The 21,426-nt window shown below is 36.2% G+C and overlaps 1 protein-coding gene across 1 annotated transcript; it reads right to left on the minus strand.

Moving 5' to 3' along the window:
* Positions 1-20,221: 20,221 nt before the first annotated feature.
* Positions 20,222-20,419, minus strand: K441DRAFT_557110 (uncharacterized protein; the record flags this gene model as incomplete). Its single annotated transcript, XM_067643360.1, has 1 exon — positions 20,222-20,419. A coding segment is annotated over one exon (198 nt), but the record flags the coding sequence as incomplete, so codon positions are not given.
* Between the last annotated feature and the right edge of the window lie 1,007 nt (positions 20,420-21,426).

Consider the following 21,426-nt stretch of genomic DNA (forward strand, 5'->3'; position numbering starts at 1 on the left):
AGCTTTTGCGGTGTGTGGGTATTGAACGAGCAACTTTATTATAAATCTATGGAAATCAAGTAGTATAAATACATGAAAGTAGACCGAGTCGGTGAGCGAGTCAAGGGCTAGGCAACTGAAACAAGGTGGTACGCTAGTAAGACAAATGATGTTTTGACATGGTACCGGTAGTCGGTTACAAGACCTTATTTAGAAGACTTAATATAACGTTTCTCTAAATTAAATTGTAAAAAAAACCCTACCCTAAGCCCTAGTTATTGCCTAAATTTAAACCTCTCTATATTGACGATTGGGACGACTATAGCTTAGTAAACCTGCCCTCTAATATCGATATACACAATCTTTTTACGTTATTTAGTCTGTTCTTTATAGATAAGGTTATAGATAAGCTTATAGAGCAGATAAATAAGTATATAGAGTTATACTCGCTAGATAAGGAAAAGGAATACCTATATATATATTAGCTAATATATAAGCAAGAACTCTAGGCATACTTTATAGTACTAATTTATATAAGTATTACTATAAAATTATACATTAAGGACTATTAAAAGAGTTTAGATATATATGGCTGCAAGTATATTACTAAAAAGTATATAGGACTTAGGAGATTTTAGCAGCTTAATTGCCACTTTTAAGCCTTACTACTATGGCCAAAATCCAATAAAATACCTAAAACTATATTTAATAGAGTTAACAAACTTGCTAGACACCTCTAGCTTACTTATTGGAAGCTCTATACCCCTAGAATCTACCTTGCCGTTAATAAAACAATTTAGTACTTTATAGGTCGTACTTCTAAAATAGTTAATATTCTATTTAGACTAACTCTAGAAGGATTTAAAATATAGGTTTTAGCTAATAAGAGCTATATATTAGACTTTATATGGCATAATAAAGGCAAAAAGAAAGGCTTAGTTAATTTAGATATAAGCTTTATAAAAGGGGAAGGGGGTTTAAAGATATAGGCAGTTGTATTAAATCCACTTCTTTAAAAAAAAAGACTAAAGGGCGCTCTTATCCTCTAGGAAAGTACGTTATTTAGCTTAATAATCTATTTATAAGTGTTAAGCTTCTTACACAACTTTAAGAGCTTAGTATTAGAGGTGTAGAAATTATTAAAATAACTAAAATAAAGTGTAAGGAATAGAAGGACTTTAAAGGCAATATTAAGGTGCCTATAACTATATAAGGAAAAAAGAAGAAGAAGGTACCTACTAAGTAAATTATCCAGACGCTTAACCTATATTGGTTAAATTCTATAGGGTAAACTCTATAGTAAGCTTTCTAAGAACAGCTAGGTAATGGAATTTACTTAAAAAGACGCTAATATAGTACTTTTTATAAGTACTATTAACAACGGTAAGTTAAACACCTTAACTATATAGCTTAAAATCTAATAATGTTATATATTACTAAGTCGCTATACTAAAACTACTATATAGAAACGTCCTCCCTTTACTACTAGCGGCGCTAGATAGACTTAGAAGGTCTTTAGTAATAAAGTTAAAAAGGGATTATCTATTTCTACCTTTATTTTCTACTATAATTACTATATATACGGCGTAGATATCACGGATTAATAATGCTTATATTTTATAATATTGTCACGGAAGTAGGCACGAGTTGGAATACAATATACTAAACGGGGTAGTAATTGAAGGAGGCTACGTACGCGTAACTATGCGTGGTTAATATAAAGACATTTGGATAAGGAAACAGAATAGGTTAGGTCAACGTGGCTAAAGAAATAGGGGTGGTTGTGGGATGTGCGTAGGTGTCACGGGACGAATGTGCGCGGGTGACTCCCGTAACAAATATAGAGAATCTATAGAAAGACCTAAAAGCCTCTATAGCACTTCCTTCTTAATATAGTAATTTATAATTACTTCTTGCTAGCTTCTTATACGCCTACTAATTATTAAGTAACCTATAAAGATGGTTATAAGCAATTTTAAATTAATCTTTGTAACGCCTTATTTAAATAGTTAATTTAAAAGTTAAAGTTCTATACGCAGGAGCCTCTTATATAATGCTTAATTAACTAGATTATATAGGTTTCTATAGCGCAGCACCAACTAATTAAGTTGTTTAATAAGCTGGTTAACTGCTTAGCTTGCGTAGAGGCTTATAGGCATACTTAGGTGCAGCGTATAGGGCGTTGGAAAGCTTTATTAGAGCTATTACCAAATACTATAATATAAGCACGCGATAGTAAGGAATGGATGAGGCGGAAATGGGCTCTAAGGACTAATTTTAGGTATAGTATCTACAAGATACCATTCTGTAGAAAGGACGGGTGTTAGTTACCTTATATTAAGTGAATTAACTCCAAAGAATAAACCTATATATTAAATAACTATAAAATTAAAAGTTTTGTATTTTTAAGAACGGCTGCTTAATTCGGCTGGTTTAATTGATAGGCTCTTATCGATACCGTAAGGCCTAATTTTTGCCGTATTAAGGGATATAGTGGTTAGCGGTTTACGCAAACCGTATATTCCGTAACAAGTTTATAAATAAACTAGGGAGTAGATATAAGAGACCAAAAAACTAAATAATATAGAGAAAAAAAAGCCAAAAGAAATAAAGGGAGATAGAGAAGCAAAGGGTCCTTATAGGGAGTCTAAAGAAGAGATAAAGACTCGCTATAGTAGGTCTATAACTTAACGATTATATAATATAACTACAGTAATACTAACTACTAACTTATAAGACCCCTACTTAATAGCCTAGAAAAATACTATATCCTTCTAGTATAAAAACTATTCTATAATACCTAGACGTAATTAATGTACTACCTTTATAATAAAGCCTTATAGAAAATACTGTTACGGCACTAACCTAACACATACTGTTTTATACTGTCTCGTACTATTCCCTACTATTAGCTGGCCCACCACTAGCGACTTGGCGGCCGGCCCTACTATTTATATACAATACCCCCTTTCCACCTTCTTCCCCTCTTTATACCACAACGTAGTTATTCAGTCTACTTTATTACAGCACTGTAATAGTTTATGGTATCTTTAATTTACGCCCTATCGCGATTACTGATTCCCTATACCCTAGCTAATTAACCTCCGCCCTAGAGCAATCGCGACCTATATACGCCTCTGCTAAAACTAATACGTCCCTAGCATAGTCCTAGAACAATCCTTAGTTTTTACCTAGCGCTTAGATGGGCGACACTAATAACGCCAAAATGGCCGAAACCTAGAACCCCTATGACATTTTCGCAGACCTATTTACAGAGACATACCTTAATATCGCGTAGATAATCCGCCGCTCCCCACTATACCCTAAGACCTTTAAGCCTAATAAAGCTTACCTTACCCTTATTAACTATACCAATAAGTTCCTTAATAATATTAAAGTAGGACTATAGTGTATATATAACATAAACACCGCTAATAAGAAAGCTAATAAAAACCTTAGTACCCTTATTGCTTCCTAGATAGGAACTATTAACTCCTAGGCAGAGACTATTATTATTCTAAAACAATTAACCCCTATAACAACGGTAGTAACCTAGTAGAAAAAATAAAGATCTAAAGACCCGCCAATATTTAGCGGAAAAGGTACCCTACTAAAATAATAAGCTAACTTCAAGACCTGGCATATTAAGATTAAGGGAGTCTTTAACCAGGACTAGGACTACTTTAACACAGTTTAGTTTTAGATCCTTTATATCTCGGATATATTAGAGAATAAGGCCTATAAGTTTATTAAGTAGGGCCTAGAGCTTATATATAAGAACCTAAATAATATATCTGCGTGGAAATGGCCTACTAAGGAAGATATACTTAAAGACCTTATTACCTATTATAAGGTCCTTAATATAACCTAGGTCGCAAAGAATAAGCTTAACTATTTCCCCTAAGGCGAGTATAATTACTAGTCCTAGAAGGGAGAGCTTAATAAACTAATAGTCTGTGCTAAGAAGATAGACAAATAGAAGGTAGACCTACTTTAAAAGTTTATCTCTCTAAAGATAGAAGAGCTGGTACTTGGACTAGCCCATAAAATTAATAATAGCGACTATATAGGTTAGAGTAAGCAGATAGATGTGTTCGCTAAAAACCTTGCGAACTATATATATTAAGCCAACCTTAAAAAGAACGCTAACTACCACCTACCTACCTAAGCCCCTGCCCCTATATTAACCCCGACCCTAGTAATAACTAGAGAACCTATAGACCTTAATAAAATCTTAGATACGGAGCGTAAACGCCGCGTTAATAATAGACTATGCCTTGCCTATGGCCTACCTAGCCACTAGAAGGATACCTATAACCCTATTAAGACAGCAAACCTAGTCCTAATACTATCCCATTAAATAACATAAATAAATAACCGCGGACGCGGCGACTATAAAGTCTATTATAGACGTGGCGACCGCAAAGCCTATTATAGCCGCGGCGGATAACCCCCCCCCTTTAACCCTATAGCTTAGTTACTCTAAACCATGCCCTATATAGGAGCCTAACCCGTTAATAACGCCTAGTATTGGTAACTTCGCGCTAGCGAATATGAACACGGCTATATTATCGGCAAGGTATTATCTTTTTATACCTTAACCGAAATAGAGATAAACACCGCCAGCCAGACGGACACTAAACCACCCCGCTAAGACAGCCCCGTACTCTAGTCGTTAAAAGGCAAACCCTTAGACTAAGTTGCGCCTAAGGGTTTAAACCATATAAGGAGGAAGACGAGAAGATTAGGTCCCTATTACTAGATTAATTAGTCCTTTCTATTAGTAAACTACTACTTAATCTTAAATCAGCAAATAGTAATAAGAAATTAATCCTTATTTAAACCTAACTCTCCTTATTACGTAACTTATACCCCTAAGTTTATATTAATATAGTAAGCCTAGTAGACTCCGGTAGTACTATAATAGTATTTGCCGACGCAAAGTCTATTATAAGAAAGTATAACGTTATAACTAAGAAGCTGCTAGCACTTAGGCCACTACGCCTCGCAGATAGTATCCTAACTTCGCTTATTATAGACTACTTTACCGCCTAAATATCAATCGGCCTCTATACTAAAGCCATACTCTTTTTTATTACTAAACTCTTACCCGCTACCCCAATTATTCTAGGCATGCCCTGGCTTTAGAAGCACGAGCCTTGTCCTAGCTTTAGGAAACTTAAGATCTGCTTTAACTCAGACTACTACTTTAGGCACTGCCTTCTATGGGGGATAGCCGACGTTAGCAGGGACGCCCTATGTGGACACTCAGCACTATTAAGCCTAGTGCCTAGGACTATATATAAAGCCCTAATAGTAGAAGACGTTCCTAATAAAGGGGAGCCCATATAGCTATAAAGAAACGAGATAGTAGAAGACTAGACTAACCTAGCACTTAAGACTAAAATAACGGGCTAGCCAGCCCTGCTAAGACTAAGGAAAAAGGTCCGCTTTACGCCGCTACTATTAAGAAACCAACCTTAACCCAGGCACTATTTAAACCTTAGCCGCCTAGCCTAACACCCGGAACTAAGCTATATGCTATATGCGCACACAATAGCTCGCGTTATAGTAAGGACTGGCTATAGAACTACTAAGACCCGGATAATAGAAACCGCGCCACTATAACGCCTAACCTTATACCCGTCTCCCGCGCGTACTATATAGGGCCGCCGCCTCATTTCCGCCCCCTTGGGCTGACTAAGCTGTGCTAGCCCAGCCGTAGTACTAGAGAGCCAGACACGCCCCAACCTGGACGATATTAAATACACCCATACTATTAATTTTACCCAGTTCTGTAAACAAAAAGACGTAAAGGTAATAAGGATCTATATAGCAAAGCTAGTAGAACTAGTTAAATAAGATAAGCACTAATAGCTGCTTAAAGAGCTGCCTATAGGCCTAATAGAAGTACTAAACCTATTAGAAAGGTCTTTTTGCTGGCTAGTAGAAGGCGACTATACAATAAAGAAAGCCTGTAAAGCGCTCCCCCCCTATTTCTACGACTTCCTTAAGATAAATCTAAAAACCAAACCCAAGCTTTTATGTCGGAAGATAGTTAACACTGATATTAAAAAATTCCTAAAAGGTAAACCAGGATTAACCTGCGAAGATATTCTACAACGCCTACTAAAGGAGTTTAGTAAATATATTAAGCACTTCCTCCCTAAGAATATAAATAAGCTGCCCCCTTACCGACTATAGGACTATAAAATTAAGATTACCCCCGGAAACTAGGCCCTATACTATAAAAATAGACCACTCTTACCTACTAAACTTAGGTGTATAAAGAAGTGGATTAATAAGATGCTGGATAAGGGTTTTATCCGCGAATTAACCTCACTAGCTACCGTACCACTCCTCCTTGCTACTAAGCCCGGTGGTGGTATATAAATCTACTATAACTACCAAGGCCTAAATATAGTTACTATTAAGAATTAATACCTACTGCTACTAATCCGCGAGACACTTGACGCACTTTATAGCGCTAAGTACTTTACTAAACTTAATATAATTGCTGCGTTTAACTAGATCCGGATTACGGAGGGCTATAAATAGCTTATAGTATTTATTACCCGGTTCGGACTCTATAAGATACTAGTTATACTATTCAGCCTCTATAATATACCCGCTACGTTCTAGAACTATATTAACTATATTCTATATAACGCCCTTAATAACTACTACACTACCTACCTTAACGACGTCTTTATCTTTTCTAAAACACGCGCTAAGCACACTAAGTATATAAATAAAGTCATTTAAAGACTCGGTAATGCTAGACTTTAGATTAATATTAATAAGTCTAAGTTTTACTCTACTAAAACAAAATACCTTGGCTTAATTATCTCGACTAATAGTATAATTATAGACCCTAAGAAGATATAGGCCTTATAAGAATAGAAGGACCCGATATTAATTAAAGAACTATAATAATTTCTTGGCTTCGCGAACTTCTATTAACAATTTATCTAAGGCTACTCTACCATTGCTATACCTATAACAAAACTTCTAAAGAAGGATATTAGATGGCTATAGGGACTAGAATAAGCTAAATCGTTTAAGGCCCTTAAGGGAGCCTTTACTTCAGCACTAGTACTAGCATACTATAACTATATAAAGAAAACAGTGGTAGAGACAGACGTATTGAATTAGGCTTTTGGCAGAGTCCTTTCCCAGTATAATAATAACGGAAAATTAANACNGGTNGNATTCTTCTCNNTAAAGNACTCCGCGNTAGAATATAACTATAAAATCTATAATAAAGAACTCCTAGCTATTATTAAGGCTTTAGAGGAATGGCGTCCTAAGCTGTAAGGGACTAAGGAGCCGTTTAAAATTATTACCGACTATAAGAACCTATAGATGTTTATAACTATTAAGCAGCTAAACCAGCGCCAAGTCTGGTGGGTAGAGTTCCTTTTATAGTTTAACTTTGTAATTATATATAGACCTAGCAGCAAAGCCACGCTCCCTAACGCCCTAAGCTAGCTACTAGGAATAAGGCCTAAGGACGCTGATAATGAACGCCTTTACTACCGAGCCTAAGTCGTTATACCGCCCTAGAAAGTTAACTCTATAATCTTAGAAGAATTACTATATAAGTCCCGTAACTCTAACGACGTGGAGTTTATAGCCGCTCTAGACCCTAAAATAGCCGAAAAGTTACTAAATAAGTTAATCTGGCTAGGATACTAGGAGAATGAACTTGCAAGAGATATAGTGGCAGCCCTGCGTGATTAAAAAGCTCGCCGTTAGCTAAAGAAAATTAGGAAATTATTTTGTTGTGACAAGTTAGAATATAGTATTATTAATAGATAGATCTACTTCCGCTAACGTCTCTTTGTCCCTAACGCCCTAGACCTCTACCTAGAAGTTACCTATTGTTTTTATAGTAGCAGCCCCGTTAGTTACCTTAGCCGGGTTAAGACTTTTAACCTCTTAAACTGAATATACTAGTGGCCAGAAATCTCCCAGTTTATGGCTACCTTCGTTAAAGACTGTGCCCTATACTTTTGCACTAAGACCCCCCGTTTTACCCTACCCGGTTTCCTAAAGCCACTAGAATTACCCGCCCGCCCGTAGACTAATATCTCGATTAACTATATTACAACGCTACTAGTATACTAACGCCACGGTAAGGTATATAAATATATCCTTATTATTATAGACCGCCTAACTAAAATGCGATACCTCGTTTTAGTAACAGGACTTTTAATAGAGGAGTTAGTTAATGGCTTTATTAATAACGTATATAAGCTCTATAGTATACTGAGTACGATTATCTCTAATCGCGGTATATAATTTATTAGCGACTTCTAGCGACGACTAAGTAAACGCCTTAAGATAATCTTGTAACTAAGCTTAGCCTAGCACCTAGAAACGGACGGCTAAACTAAAATTATTAACGCCGCCGTAAATAAATACCTTTGTGCTTTTATTAGCTTTATATAGGATAATTAGGTTGACTACCTACTGCTTACTAAGTTTACTATAAATAACCAAGTTAATAAGAGCATAGGCATCTCCCTGTTTTTTATAAATTATAGCTTTAACCCTCACCTCGGAATCGAGCCTACTAGTTCCCGCCTACTAACACTATTAGCACAAGTAAAGAAGGAGTTCTTCCGCGCAGACTTTATAGCTAACCGCTTTAAGCGGATATTAATACAGCTTAAGGCCCTAGCCTGGATTTCACAGCAACGCTATAAAGATAATGCTAATACCCGTAGGGATAAGAGCGCGTTATTCTACGAAGGTAATATAGTTATGGTTAGCTTAGAAAATATAAAGACAAATAGACCTAAGAAGAAATAGGACAATAAATGGGACGGCCCGTACCCCGTACTCGCAGTATACTAAGGGGTAGTTATAGTAAACCTCCTGGACCACATTTGAGTAAATAAATCCTTTTATATATCTAAGGTCCGCCTCTAGGCTACTAAAGAGATCCCTGGCTAAGCAAATATTAATACTATAGAGCGCCGTAATGTACAAGGACGAGTAATAGAGAGAGACAATAACGGCAACATAGAAGATAAATAGGAGTTTAAGAAAATCCTTAATGTATATGACGAAGACCCCTAGGGCCTAACTTATGAGATTAAATGGAAATATTATAAGGATATAACCTAGCAGCTAGAGGAAGACCTAAAGGGTTGTAAATAAGCTATATAGCGCTTTTATAAGCAATACCCTGAGAAGCTAGGACCCCCAGATTGGGTATAAGATAAGGAAAAGTTATGCTAAGGTCGCGGCCGACCACCGCATTAAAATTTGTGGTGGTTGAGATGTTATAAAACTTTAACCAGCGGTTAAAGTTGTCTAATTAGCCAAATTCTTGCCAAGAAACGCCATACGGACCGATTTGGGTGGTGGTGTGGAGTTCTGCCGACCTTACTCACTAAACTGACTAATTAGGATTTTCCATACCCGGTATGGAAAATCGCCATTGGCTTGGTTAAGGGCGGTAAGCGGAACTAATATCTTTGCGGTAGAAAATAGGCAACCCCGTATACTGCCTATTTTTAAGTTATCTATTCGGTTTGGGGACTAAACTATTTGGGGGAGAGGAGTACTGTTACGGCACTGACCTAACGCATACTGTTTTATACTGTCTTGTACTATTCCCTACTATTGGCTGGCCCACCACTAGCGACTTAGCGGCTGGCCCTACTATTTGTATACAATACCCCCTTTCTACCTTCTTCCCCTCTTTATACCACAACGTAGTTATTTAGTCTACTTCATTGCAGCACTGTGATAAATACTACGGTATACTTATTAATAGCTAGGTATATAAATAGAAACACTATAATAAGATTTAACTAGTAGAGTAGATACCTAATAGATTAACTCTAATTATATTCTAAGATTTACTATAAAAAGAGAACTATCTAAGGTAGGGATTATAGTCCTTTAAATATACAACTTAACTTCTAAAAAATGTACTGGGAGGGGGTAACCTAAGGGATAGACTTTATTAATAATATATACCTAATTCTATACGGAGTAATAGCTATAAAAAAACTAGGAAATACTAAAAAAAGCCTATAATACCTATATAGATTAGGTGAGGTAATATAGAGCCAGTTTATACTAGAGAAATACTAATTAATCTACTTTATAAAAAAACGTAACTAATCTATATCTAAGGCTTTAGGGGATAACTAGTTTAAGGGCTAAGGGTACTTAGCAAATAGGTAGATAGTAAGCTTTAGTAGAATATTATTAGGTAACAAAGTTACTTTAATTATATATATTACTTTATATAGCTATACATAGTATCTTACTAGTTATTCGTTTACCTTTTAGGGGTCATATTATAGCTAAGTAGTGCGGAGCTTATTTCCTTATATAGTAGCTAGTAATATAAAGCCATTTCTATTTAGCTAGTAAGAATATCTCTATTAACTTCTATTATGTTTTTGGCTACCTAAAAATCTATAAAAATAAAATAGTATATATTTATATTTGTTCTATTTATTGCCTAATTTAGTCCCTTTTTAGGTCTATATAGGCTTCTACCTTCTATTTATAGGAAAAATCCTTAATAGGGAAAATCCTTAGTATAACCCTCTAGCTAGTTTTACGCGCTCCGCCTTTACCTAGCCTATTTACCTTTATAATATATCTACTTTTTATACTATACTTTTAAGGTATTTTAGAAGGTCTAAGGGGTAGTAAAAGGGTTTAGTAATTCGCTTATATACCGCTTTTAGCTTAGCGGGGATATTTAGTCCCTAAGGGCCTAAAAGGGGGCGTATCCTCCTATATCCTCCTATTAGATCTTATATACTATCTAAAACTACTAAAGAACTTCTTAACCTATAAGCTATTATACTACTATATATAGGCCTCTATTTATAAAAAGTATTTAAGTAATATTATTTATACCTACTCTAGTAATAGCCAGTCTTTTACTGTATAGTAGTTATAGAAGAGTATTATATAGTATAGTATTTAGGATATAAATTCTTACTAGCTATATATTTAGTCCTAGGACCTCTATCTATAGTAAAAAGGCGGCTATAAATTCTACCTTTATCTATCCTTTTTATAGGAGGAGAGTTAGTATTAACTATAGAGTACTTTATATAGTTACTCTCTACACTTATACCGCCTTCTTTTAGCGTTATTTCCACTTAATATCTGCCTGCCTTATATATATAGTAGATCTCTATTTATACTAGTAGCCCCCTATCCTCTATTACTATAATAGCGCTTTACTAGCGTAGCACTAGGTCTCTACTTAGTATTATAATAGCTTTTATATTTCCTATTCTCTCTTTACTACTTATAGGTAGAAGGCTTCTTAGCTTATAGGCTTAGGCGTAGTGCCCCTTTAGGGGGCCCTTACTCCTTATATACGCTCTAATATTTAGTATATCTCCTTCTCTACTAGGTAGCCTTATATTATAAATGCTCTCTTTATAGCGGTTACTTCTATATATATATTTAGTAGTAGTACCACTACTTTATATTCTATTATAGTATATAGTGTCCTTTTATAGGCCCCTATAATTCTATATAGGCACTAATTTTATAGCTTCTTTAGTGACGCTAAAAAGCCTTTTACTATCTTCTCTGGGATATTAGTAGGACATTAGTGGAACTTTTAGCTATCTTATCCAATATATACCTTTTAGGAGCGCCCGTTACATTTAAATTTTTTTATTAAAGCCTTTTTTATACTTCCGTTATTGGGAATCTTTATTTTATACTTATTTATTTATCTTTAAATTAAGCGACTGCTATTTCCTATTAGTTTTTGTCTATTATAGGTCATTAAGTTATTTTTATCTATTTTTTAGAGTCTTAGATTTTTCTTATCTCTTTTTAAAAATCTTAAGCCTTTAGCTTTTTACCTTTATTAAGTATTAAAGTGACCTACTATTCTACTTTTCTTATATTTTATAAAGCCATAGATATTATATTTAATAGAGTTTTAATCCCTATTACTAATCCCTTTTTATAGTAGATTTAACCTCTATCTCTATTATTACGTCCTTAAGGTCTATATACTCCTAATAAGCTGCCTTTATTACCTTATAATCGCTATTTATAGTTTAATTATTTTAATCCTTAGATTTTATTATATTTTAGTAAAACTAGTAAATAAAAACATTCTTTACTAACTACTAGCTAAATATACCATTTTAATTTTAATTTAGTTTATAAAGTTAATCTTATTCTTTATTAACTTTTTTATACCCTAAAGTCTTTTTAACTTAGGCTCTTATAGTTAATAATTTACGCTATACCTAGCGTTCTTATAAACTTAATATACGTTATTATAATAAAACGCAAAGCTTTTAATTAAACATTCTTTTATTCCTTATAGTATATTATTATCCCTTTATATATATATTGTTGCCTATAAAGCCCTACTATACGCGTTTATGTCGCCGCGGGTGGAAACATTATCTAGAATCCTATTCCTCTTAATGGCTAAGTGCAGAGGCGATAGTAGAGAGCCGTCGCAGCGCGTGTAGCGCTGTTGTTTAACTCTATGGTGACGAGCCCACGACGCGTATAAAGTATTGCCCTTAATAATACCAGGAGCCTTACTGCCTCCACTTAGAGCTCTTATTCTACTATCTAGGGAGGCCTATTAAGGGAAACTGGGATACGAAAACTGCCCAATATATAACTACCTAGCTTATAGCTAGGCCCGAAACTAGCCTTATCCAGCTAGTTAATATAGACGCGTCCTAGGCGTATAACAGGACACCCTTGGGCTTACACTAGCTCTAAAATCGCAAAGTAAGCGCGATAAGGGCGTAGGGATCCTCCTTTTATAAGAACTTGTTAAGGTTAATGTGTTATAGATACTTCATATAAAACTTATTAAGGCCCTAAGGCCACCGCAAAGAACTTATTAAGGCCCCTCTATAAGGGCCTATCTGGTATCCAGTACAATTAGGTGACTTAGAAGAGGGTCTTAATAGGCGTAGTGCGCGCGACCTAGGGGACGGCGACGCGACGGCGACTAGACGGCCTAATGAGGTGGAAATATAGGTAAAGCTCTAGGCAGGGAAATATAGGCTAGCTTCGACGGCCTTATGGCGTTTAACTTATAGTCGACTTATAGGCGACTTACAGGAGGGTTTTAATAGGTGTAGTGTACGTAACCTAATGCGTATATGCATAAGGCGACTTATAGGAGGGTCTTAATAGGTATAGTGTATATAACCCGATGCATATATATAGGGGAGGCTATAAGGGAAATATAGGCTAGTTAGATAAGGACTTAACAGTTAGAGATATAGGCTAGCTTATAAAAGGGGGGGACATAAGCTTAGTTAGTAGGAGAGGAGAGAGTAGGTTATCTGGTGTAGGACCTAGTATCTCTATAGCCCCTCTCCTATAAGACACAGTCGGCCTATTATAAAAAGACCCTTATAGGTAACGCGAAATAGGAGCTAGTAGTGTATAGGGTGTTACGCCCCTATATTACTACTAGCCTCCTATAGGGCATAGTGCGTAGTAGCTACTGCTAGCTTTAGGGACTTTACCCCTTAGCTAGGCTCTAACCCCTAGTGTACCTAGTATATAGGTAGGATTACGTCCTGGCCGGAGAAGACTACTATATGGCTTAAGAGAACGGATATGCGTATTAGTATATTAATAGACGGAACCGTTTACCTCTAGGGCGGCTTGCCGGTAAGATATGCTTAAGAAGTAAATAGGAGTTACTTAGGTAGGGGAGGCTTTTTTGGTCTAGGCCTTAACTGTAGAAGGTACCTAAGGCTTCTATATTGCAGGATGCAGCTATAACGCCCTTATAGGATTACGCTAGTAGGTACGTAAGAAGGGAGTTGCGACCCCTAGAAATAGTAGCTTATACCTATACCGGCGGAAATAATAAAGAAAGGCGTAAAACTAGAGGCTATAGAAGGCTCCTAAGCCGTATAAAAGCGTACTAACTTTGGGAGGAGACTCTTATATAGACCGCTGGGGGGCAGTTTAGTACTTAGGCTAATCCCATTATAAGATACCCAAAAGAATGGTAAAATTCCCTATTAATTAGTGGTGGCAGCTAACTGCTTATAAAAAGCCCCAGGCCCTTAGGCTTAGTAAAGGAAAGCTACTTAAAAACTAAGGTAGAGGCCTAAATAAGTAGGCATGTCGAACTCTACTATATAACTACCTACGAAGGTATAGAGGCTAACTGAGGTAAGAGGAACCCAAGCCATAGCATGGTTAACGCCATAGGGGGTAAACACTTTAGGGCTCCGAGAAGGCCTAACGAAGGCAGAAAATATAATGGCAACACTCTTAAGAATAGGAATAATAGGACTAAAAGACTGGCTCTACTAGGTGGGTGTCCTAGTAGGTAGCCCGAGATGCGAATATAGCTGGCTAAAATAGACACCAAAACACGTAATACTATTATGCCCCTTACGCACCAACTAAGAAGCAATACTCTTAGTAGCTGGCATAGAGAACTATAATACACTGCTCTTAATATAAAAAGGCCTTAAGGCGGTTACCTAGTGGCTTATTAGCTAAAATATACTAAACTAGTTTTGGGTTATAAAGGAAATAATAATAGAGGGCGGGGGGGGGCGAGTAACGGGCGCCCCCTAATAACTCTACAGTGGTAGAGTAAAGTTTACGATACTAGCGCATCCGTAGGCTTGTTATAGTAGCAGTAGTTCCTAAGGAGGTTAAAAAGTAAGGTAGTAGAGCACTATAGGTAACTTATAGGCGCCTTGCAGGCGCCTTATAGGCGAGTCCTAAAAGGTAAGGAGATAGATTACGGGGTTTTCTTAAATAGAGTTTTCTCCCTATATGTATATAAGGAGTAGTCCGCGTAGGCCTAATAGGGATCTAAATCGGACGTTAATTAATGAATAATAATATATATATTATTTATTAGTCTAGTTTCCTTTACCATATAATTGCTTTAATTACTTTTATAGTCTTTAGCAAAATAATACTATTTTCTATAGTTTCTATAAGCTCCTTCTTTATACTACTTTTCTTACTATAGAGTCCGCCTAACCGTCTTTTACTATTAAGATCCCTAGTTTAGCCTCCACTTTTTAGACCTTTAATTACTTAATCCTTATTCTTTAGGTTTCTATAATTGCTTATTTCCTCTTTAAGTATCTTTAGTACTACTTAGGTTATTAGCTCTGCGCTATACTATAGTTTAAATACCTATTACGGTGTTTTATTTATATACGCTAGTCCCTACTATATTTTATTAAATTTATTACTTTAGTATAGCTAATTATTTACTTTAATAGCCTATTTAATTAACTCCCTTATATTACTTATATTGTCTATTAGTATTATAGCTACTTAAACTTTAGCATTTAGTCCCTTTCTATACTATATTATTAACGTCCCTTAGTTTTATTTAGTTTGCGCCGCTAGTATCTAAAACTATATTATACAGTTTATCGCTAATCCCCTTTATATAAGTTAGCATAGCTTTCCTTTAGCTATTACTATTAATTTTAGATTTTTATATATTTATATAAGCCTAATAGTAAATCTTTTCTAGCTTAATAATATATACTACGCCTTTAAGTTAGTAGTGGCTAGTTTATTAGCCTATATTTCTATAAAATACAGTATAAACTACTCTAATACCTTACCTATTAAAAATAGTCCTATGTACGCTACTTAGTCTGCTAGCTATTTTAGCTTACTCCCTTTATATTAGATTTTTAGCTTTATCTATATAAGGAATCCCTTTAGCTTATATTTATCTCCTATAAACCTTTTAATTAATAGTATCTTAATCTTTTCTCTCTTTATATTTAATAATTGTTAAAGTAGTACCTAGTCATTAGTATTATTTTATTCTGTAATACCTTTTAACTAGTTTATTGTAACTATTTATAAGTTATTATCCCTTATATTAGTATCTCCTTCTAATTCTAAAGTAGCTGCTACTATAGACGGCGTTATAACTACTACTTTAGGTAGCGAATTTCTTTAACTTCCTTTATTATAACTATAGTAGTAAATATATAACAAAGCCTTACAGAAAATACTATAGTGGACTTATTAATAGGCTAGGTATATAGTTATAAAATAGTTAATAATATAAATATAATTAGTAAAGTAGGTTGCCTAATAGATTAACTTTAATTATATTTTAAGATTTACTATAAAGAAGAGAATTATCTATAGTAGGAACTATAGTCCTTTAAGTATTTAATACTACGCCTAAAAAAAATACTAAGTACGTTAGTACGTTAGTATATTATATCCCTATATTTCTATATTCTTATATTTTAAACTTATAATATAACTAGCTATATAACTTAGCTATCCCTTCATCGGGAAAATATTCGCAGGATGAGATTCAAGTAGACTTTGGTTTTCGCGTTTCGCGTAATTGACATGCAATTTAACCAACTCGACACGCAATTAACCAACTTGACACGCAATTAACCAATTTAACACATCTAAAAGTTAAATAANACGCAGTTAACCTATTTAACAACTTTAAAAGCTAACTATATATTTCTTAACACGCAGTTGACCTACTTAATAGCTAACTATATATTCCTTAACACGCAGTTAACCTATTTAACAACTTTAAAAGCTAACTATATATTCCTTGACATATAATTAAGGTAAAGTTATATGCTAATTACGCAAATGAATTTTTACACAGTTTTATTACTTAAAGGCTCTGCATAAGGCTCTACACGAAGCTCTATACGAAGCTCTACACGAAGCTCTACACGAAGCTCTATACGAAGCTCTACGTACAGAGGCTCTGCACGAGGCTCTGCGCGAAGCTCTGCGTACGGAGGCTCTGTACGAAGCTCTGCACGAAGCTCTGCACGAAGCTCTGCACGGCTCTGCGTATAGAGGCTCTGCATGAAGCTCTACACGAAGCTCTGCACGAAGCTCTACACGAAGCTCTGCACGAAGCTCTGTACGAAGCTCTGCGTACAAAGGCTCTGCACGAGGCTCTGCGCGAAGCTCTGCGTACGGAGGCTCTACACGAAGCTCTGCATCGGGTCCCCGCTATATTCCTGATAGCCTCTCCTATGTAGCTACCTTATTTTTTTTTATCCATCCTTCCTTCCTTATATCCTCCCTACCTAGGGAGGCACCAGAACGGCAGCCAGTAGAGGACCGTTACTAGAACTAGACGACCGTCGCTAGAACTAGACGACCGTTGCTAGAGCTAGACGACTGTTGCCAGAGCTAGATGACCGTCGCTAGAACTAGACGATTGTCGCTGTCGCTAGACGACTGTTGTTAGAACCAGACGACCGTCGCCAGAACTAGACGACCGTTACTAGAATTAGACGACTGTCGCCGTCGCTAGACGACCGTCGCTAGAACTAGACAACCGTTACTAAAACTAGACGACCGTTACTAGAATTAGACGACCGTTGCCAGAGCTAGACGACTGTTTCTAGAGCTAGACGACCGTTGCCAGAGCCAGACGACTGTTGCTAGAACTAGACGACCGTTGCCAGAACCAGACGATGACCGTTTGAATAACTAGCTAGCAAACACCACAAATAATTTAATTAATTGATTAATCGAATTAAACTAGAGCTTTAATATTAGCCTATTACCGAATTAAATTAAGGCCTTCTAGGGAGGCACCCGTTTAAATATAATTAGGGCCTTTAATTAGGCCGACCCCTCCCCCAAATTAAATTATACACTGATATAGGCAGGTAGGCAGGCAGGCAGGTAGGTAGGTAGGTAGGTAGGTAGGTAGGTAGGTAGGTAGGTAGGTAGGTAGGCAGGCAGGTAGGAGAGGACCGTTGCTAGAACCAGACCACCGTCGCCAGAGCTAGACGACCGTCGCTAGAGCCAGACGACCGTTACCAGAACCAGACGACCGTCGCAAGAGCCAGATGACAACGACTAGCCAGCGAACGCTATAAACGATTCGATCGATTGATTGAATCAAGGTACCACAAACAGGTAGGCATAAGTAGGGAGATGCTGACGGGTAGGCAGATGCAGACAGGTAGGCAGATGCTAACGGGTAGGCAGATATAGATAGGTAGGTAGATGCAAACAGGTAGGCGATGTAGACAGGTAGGCAATGCAGATAGGTAGGCAATGCAGACAGGTAGGCAATGTAGACAGGTAGGCAATGCAGACAGGTAGGCAATGTAGATAGGTAGGNAATANAGANAGGTAGGTAATATAGANAGGTAGGCGATGCAGGCAGGTTGGTAAGTCAATAGGTAGATAGGTAGAAGAGAACCATCGCTATATTATATTAAATTATCTAAAATAATATTTATTTTGCTAGTCTTATAAATAGCTTTAAAATAGCTTTTATTTATTTAAAATATGCTATTAGTATAAAAGAGGTAAATATAATTATGGTTGCCAAATGCGCAGATTGCTGGCAGGTTGCGCGTAGGTTGCGCGCAGGTTGCTCGCAGGCTGCGCGCAGGTTGCTCGCAGGCTGCGCGCAGGCTGCGTGTCAAAAAAACACGACATAGGCTAGTCGGTCGAGTTGCCAAATGCCCTCAACTGCGCGCCAATTGCGTCAACCACCAACCATTGAGGCCATTGGTAGGGTACCATATTTTGCCGATGTTATTTTATAACTTAATTAGTTCTAGCGCCTTCTCTACTATTTTAACTAACCTATTTATATCTCTTTTTAGTAGTAGTACTAATATTAATATAAGGTCCGTAACAAAAATAGATTAATATTAAAGATGCTTAATAGCGTAGGATATATATAGCTACTAAGATAGTATAGTATTAAGTTAAAGCGATATATAAGGAAACTTAGAAAGGGTTAAGCTATATATTAAAGAGATACTATAAGTATAGTAAAAAGCTATAGAGCCTATGTGACGATCGCCTACTAAGCTAAACAAACGTAACTGGCTAAAAAGGTACAGTGCTAAACCGAATGGTTTGACGGCTTGGTAACCAATATATGTATATTTATTGCCCCCTTTGTTGTCACCTAATAGCCTAGAAAGTAAAAAGCTAGTAAGATATATAGTATAGGATTGCAAAATAGAACTAGAACTAAAAATAAGTCTAAAGTTCTCTCTAATCTATAAATTAACTAAAGAAGAGTTAAGAGCACTTAAAGAGTTTATCTAGGAAAACTTATAAAAGGGATATATTAAATTATTATAGTTATTATTAGGATATTTAGTACTATTTATACTAAAAAAAGGAAAACTTAGGCTATATATTAACTATATATAGTTAAATAGTATTACTAAAAAGAATAGATATCTTTTACTATTAATTAATAAAATTTAGAATAGAATAAGTAATATAAAAATCTTTATAAAAATAAATCTAAGATAGGCATACTATTAAATTAGAATTAAAAAAGGTAATAAATAAAAGGCAGTTATTAGGTTAAAGGAAGGACTATATAAACTATTAGTTATATTATTTAGGCTTATAAATATATTAGTAATATTTAAAAAGCGAATTAATAGCGTATTAGAAGAATACTTAGATAAGTTTATTATAGTATACCTTAATAACATTATTATAGTAAAACCTCGTTATACCGTTCAGCCCGGTAGTAGGGGGTTTAAACGTTATGCCGTATGGAAACGTTATATTGCGAGCTTACTTATTAATCGCTGCAAGGAGCTAAATTAAATCTTCTCTCTATCCATAACTACTTAAAGAAGCTCGTAATAGTCGTCTGCTTTACTTACGCAGCTTAACGGCCTCGAATTACTCTCTCTGCCTTTATGAGAGCTGTAATTAGAGCCTTATTACCCTCCTCTTGCTGCCCCTTATAGAGCTTAAGACGCTCTAATGCATCTAAAGCCTTATTAAGCTTAATAACTTATGGCTTAACCTTATTACCGCTTTCCTTGTTATCTGGCGCATTATATAAAGCTATAATTAAGGCCTTAATTACTTCCTGTAATAAGGAGGCCTCAGGCTCTATTAAAGCGTCCTCCCTATCTAGATTAATAAAGTTATTAATAGCTATTAATTGCCCGATTTGCCCTGCCTGGCTAAGCTACTATAAATACACCTCCAATTCGGCCTCAAGCTAAGGCTTACTGTACCCGCTTAGCGCACTCTGGGGGCCCTTGCGGGGTCCAAAGATCGTTAAATGTGTAAAGCAATTTATTACGGTTTAAGGGCTAATTTTATACTATGCTGCGATAGCCCATTAAACGGCCCTAAGTACGTTTATTGTCTTAAGGGGGTTCCTATTTTGTTCCACCTAATCTACTATATAAGACAGCCAGTAGCGGCGGTAATAGGCTTTAAAGGTTTGAATTATACCCTAATCTAGAGGCTGATAGAGAGAGGTAACGTTTTTAGGCAGGAATTTAACCCTAGTGTTAAGTAAGCTAGCGTGCTCCAATATTGTAAGCATACCCCTAGTATAGCCAGGAGCGGAATTAATAAGTAGGAGGACCTTCCTGCCGCCTATTAAGCCGTTAAACCACTTAATATAATTAAGAAATATTAACGCTGTTATCTAGGCCTTCTTATTAAACCTCTAGGTAAAGTTAAGGCCTCTTAAGTTGCTATACTGCGTGCTAAAACATTAAGGATTTTTCGCTCTTCTAATAATCCATAGGGGTACAATATGGCTGCCGTCTATGTTGCTGCAGTGGACGGTTATAATACGCCCCTTCTACTTTTTAGTGCCTAATTGCCCTGTAGTTATAAGTCCTATATCCGGCGTGGCCTTATAAAAAAGCCCTGCCTTATCTATATTATAAACGTCTTAATTTGGGTACGCATCTATAATAACCCTAAGCTCCTATATGCGCTCCTTAGCGCCCTCTATATCTACTAACCTAGCCTTACTATATAGCTTCCGTCTTAATATTTAATTCCTCTTCTTAAAGTTATTAACCCAACCGCTTAAGAAGCTAGGCTATTATTAACCCTAATAACACGCTATTATATTCTAAAGCTTTATTGCTATAGCCCGTATAAGGTCGCCGGTAACGAGTATATCAGCGGCCTGCATCCGCTGTTGCTATTTAAATAGCGCTTCTTTAAGCTTAGGATTATTAGCAGCTCTAAGCCTCTTAAAGCCCTCCTAGCCGCGTTAAAGGACAAGTAAATTAAGGTACTTATATTTAGGCTTTAAGGAGTCCAATATAATAGACTGTTAAATAGGGCGTTAAAATTGATCGGTAAAAAAGCGAGTAGCGTCTCTCTAAGGTTTTCCAGGGTTCTTACGGCAGTATACCCGGATCTGCTGCCTCTTATGCTCTAAAATACTATGGCGGCGAAGGCGCTCAAGATCCTTAGGCTTTGCCATTATATAGAGGTGTGTTAAATTGATGAATATTAATGGCAGCGGTGCTGGTTTATAGGCTTAAGAGTAAGGGGTTAATATATGGGCCCTAAATTAGCTCCAAAAATAGGGTTTCCAACACCATAATAGCTCGCGCTATACCGTTCTTATATAAGAGAGCTTTAAACGTAACGGCGTATTAAATTTAAACGTAAAGCCTTACACGCCTTATA

This window comes from Cenococcum geophilum (assembly GCF_001692895.1).
Source record: "Cenococcum geophilum 1.58 unplaced genomic scaffold K441scaffold_17, whole genome shotgun sequence".
In the NCBI taxonomy this organism is placed as follows: domain Eukaryota; kingdom Fungi; phylum Ascomycota; class Dothideomycetes; order Gloniales; family Gloniaceae; genus Cenococcum; species Cenococcum geophilum.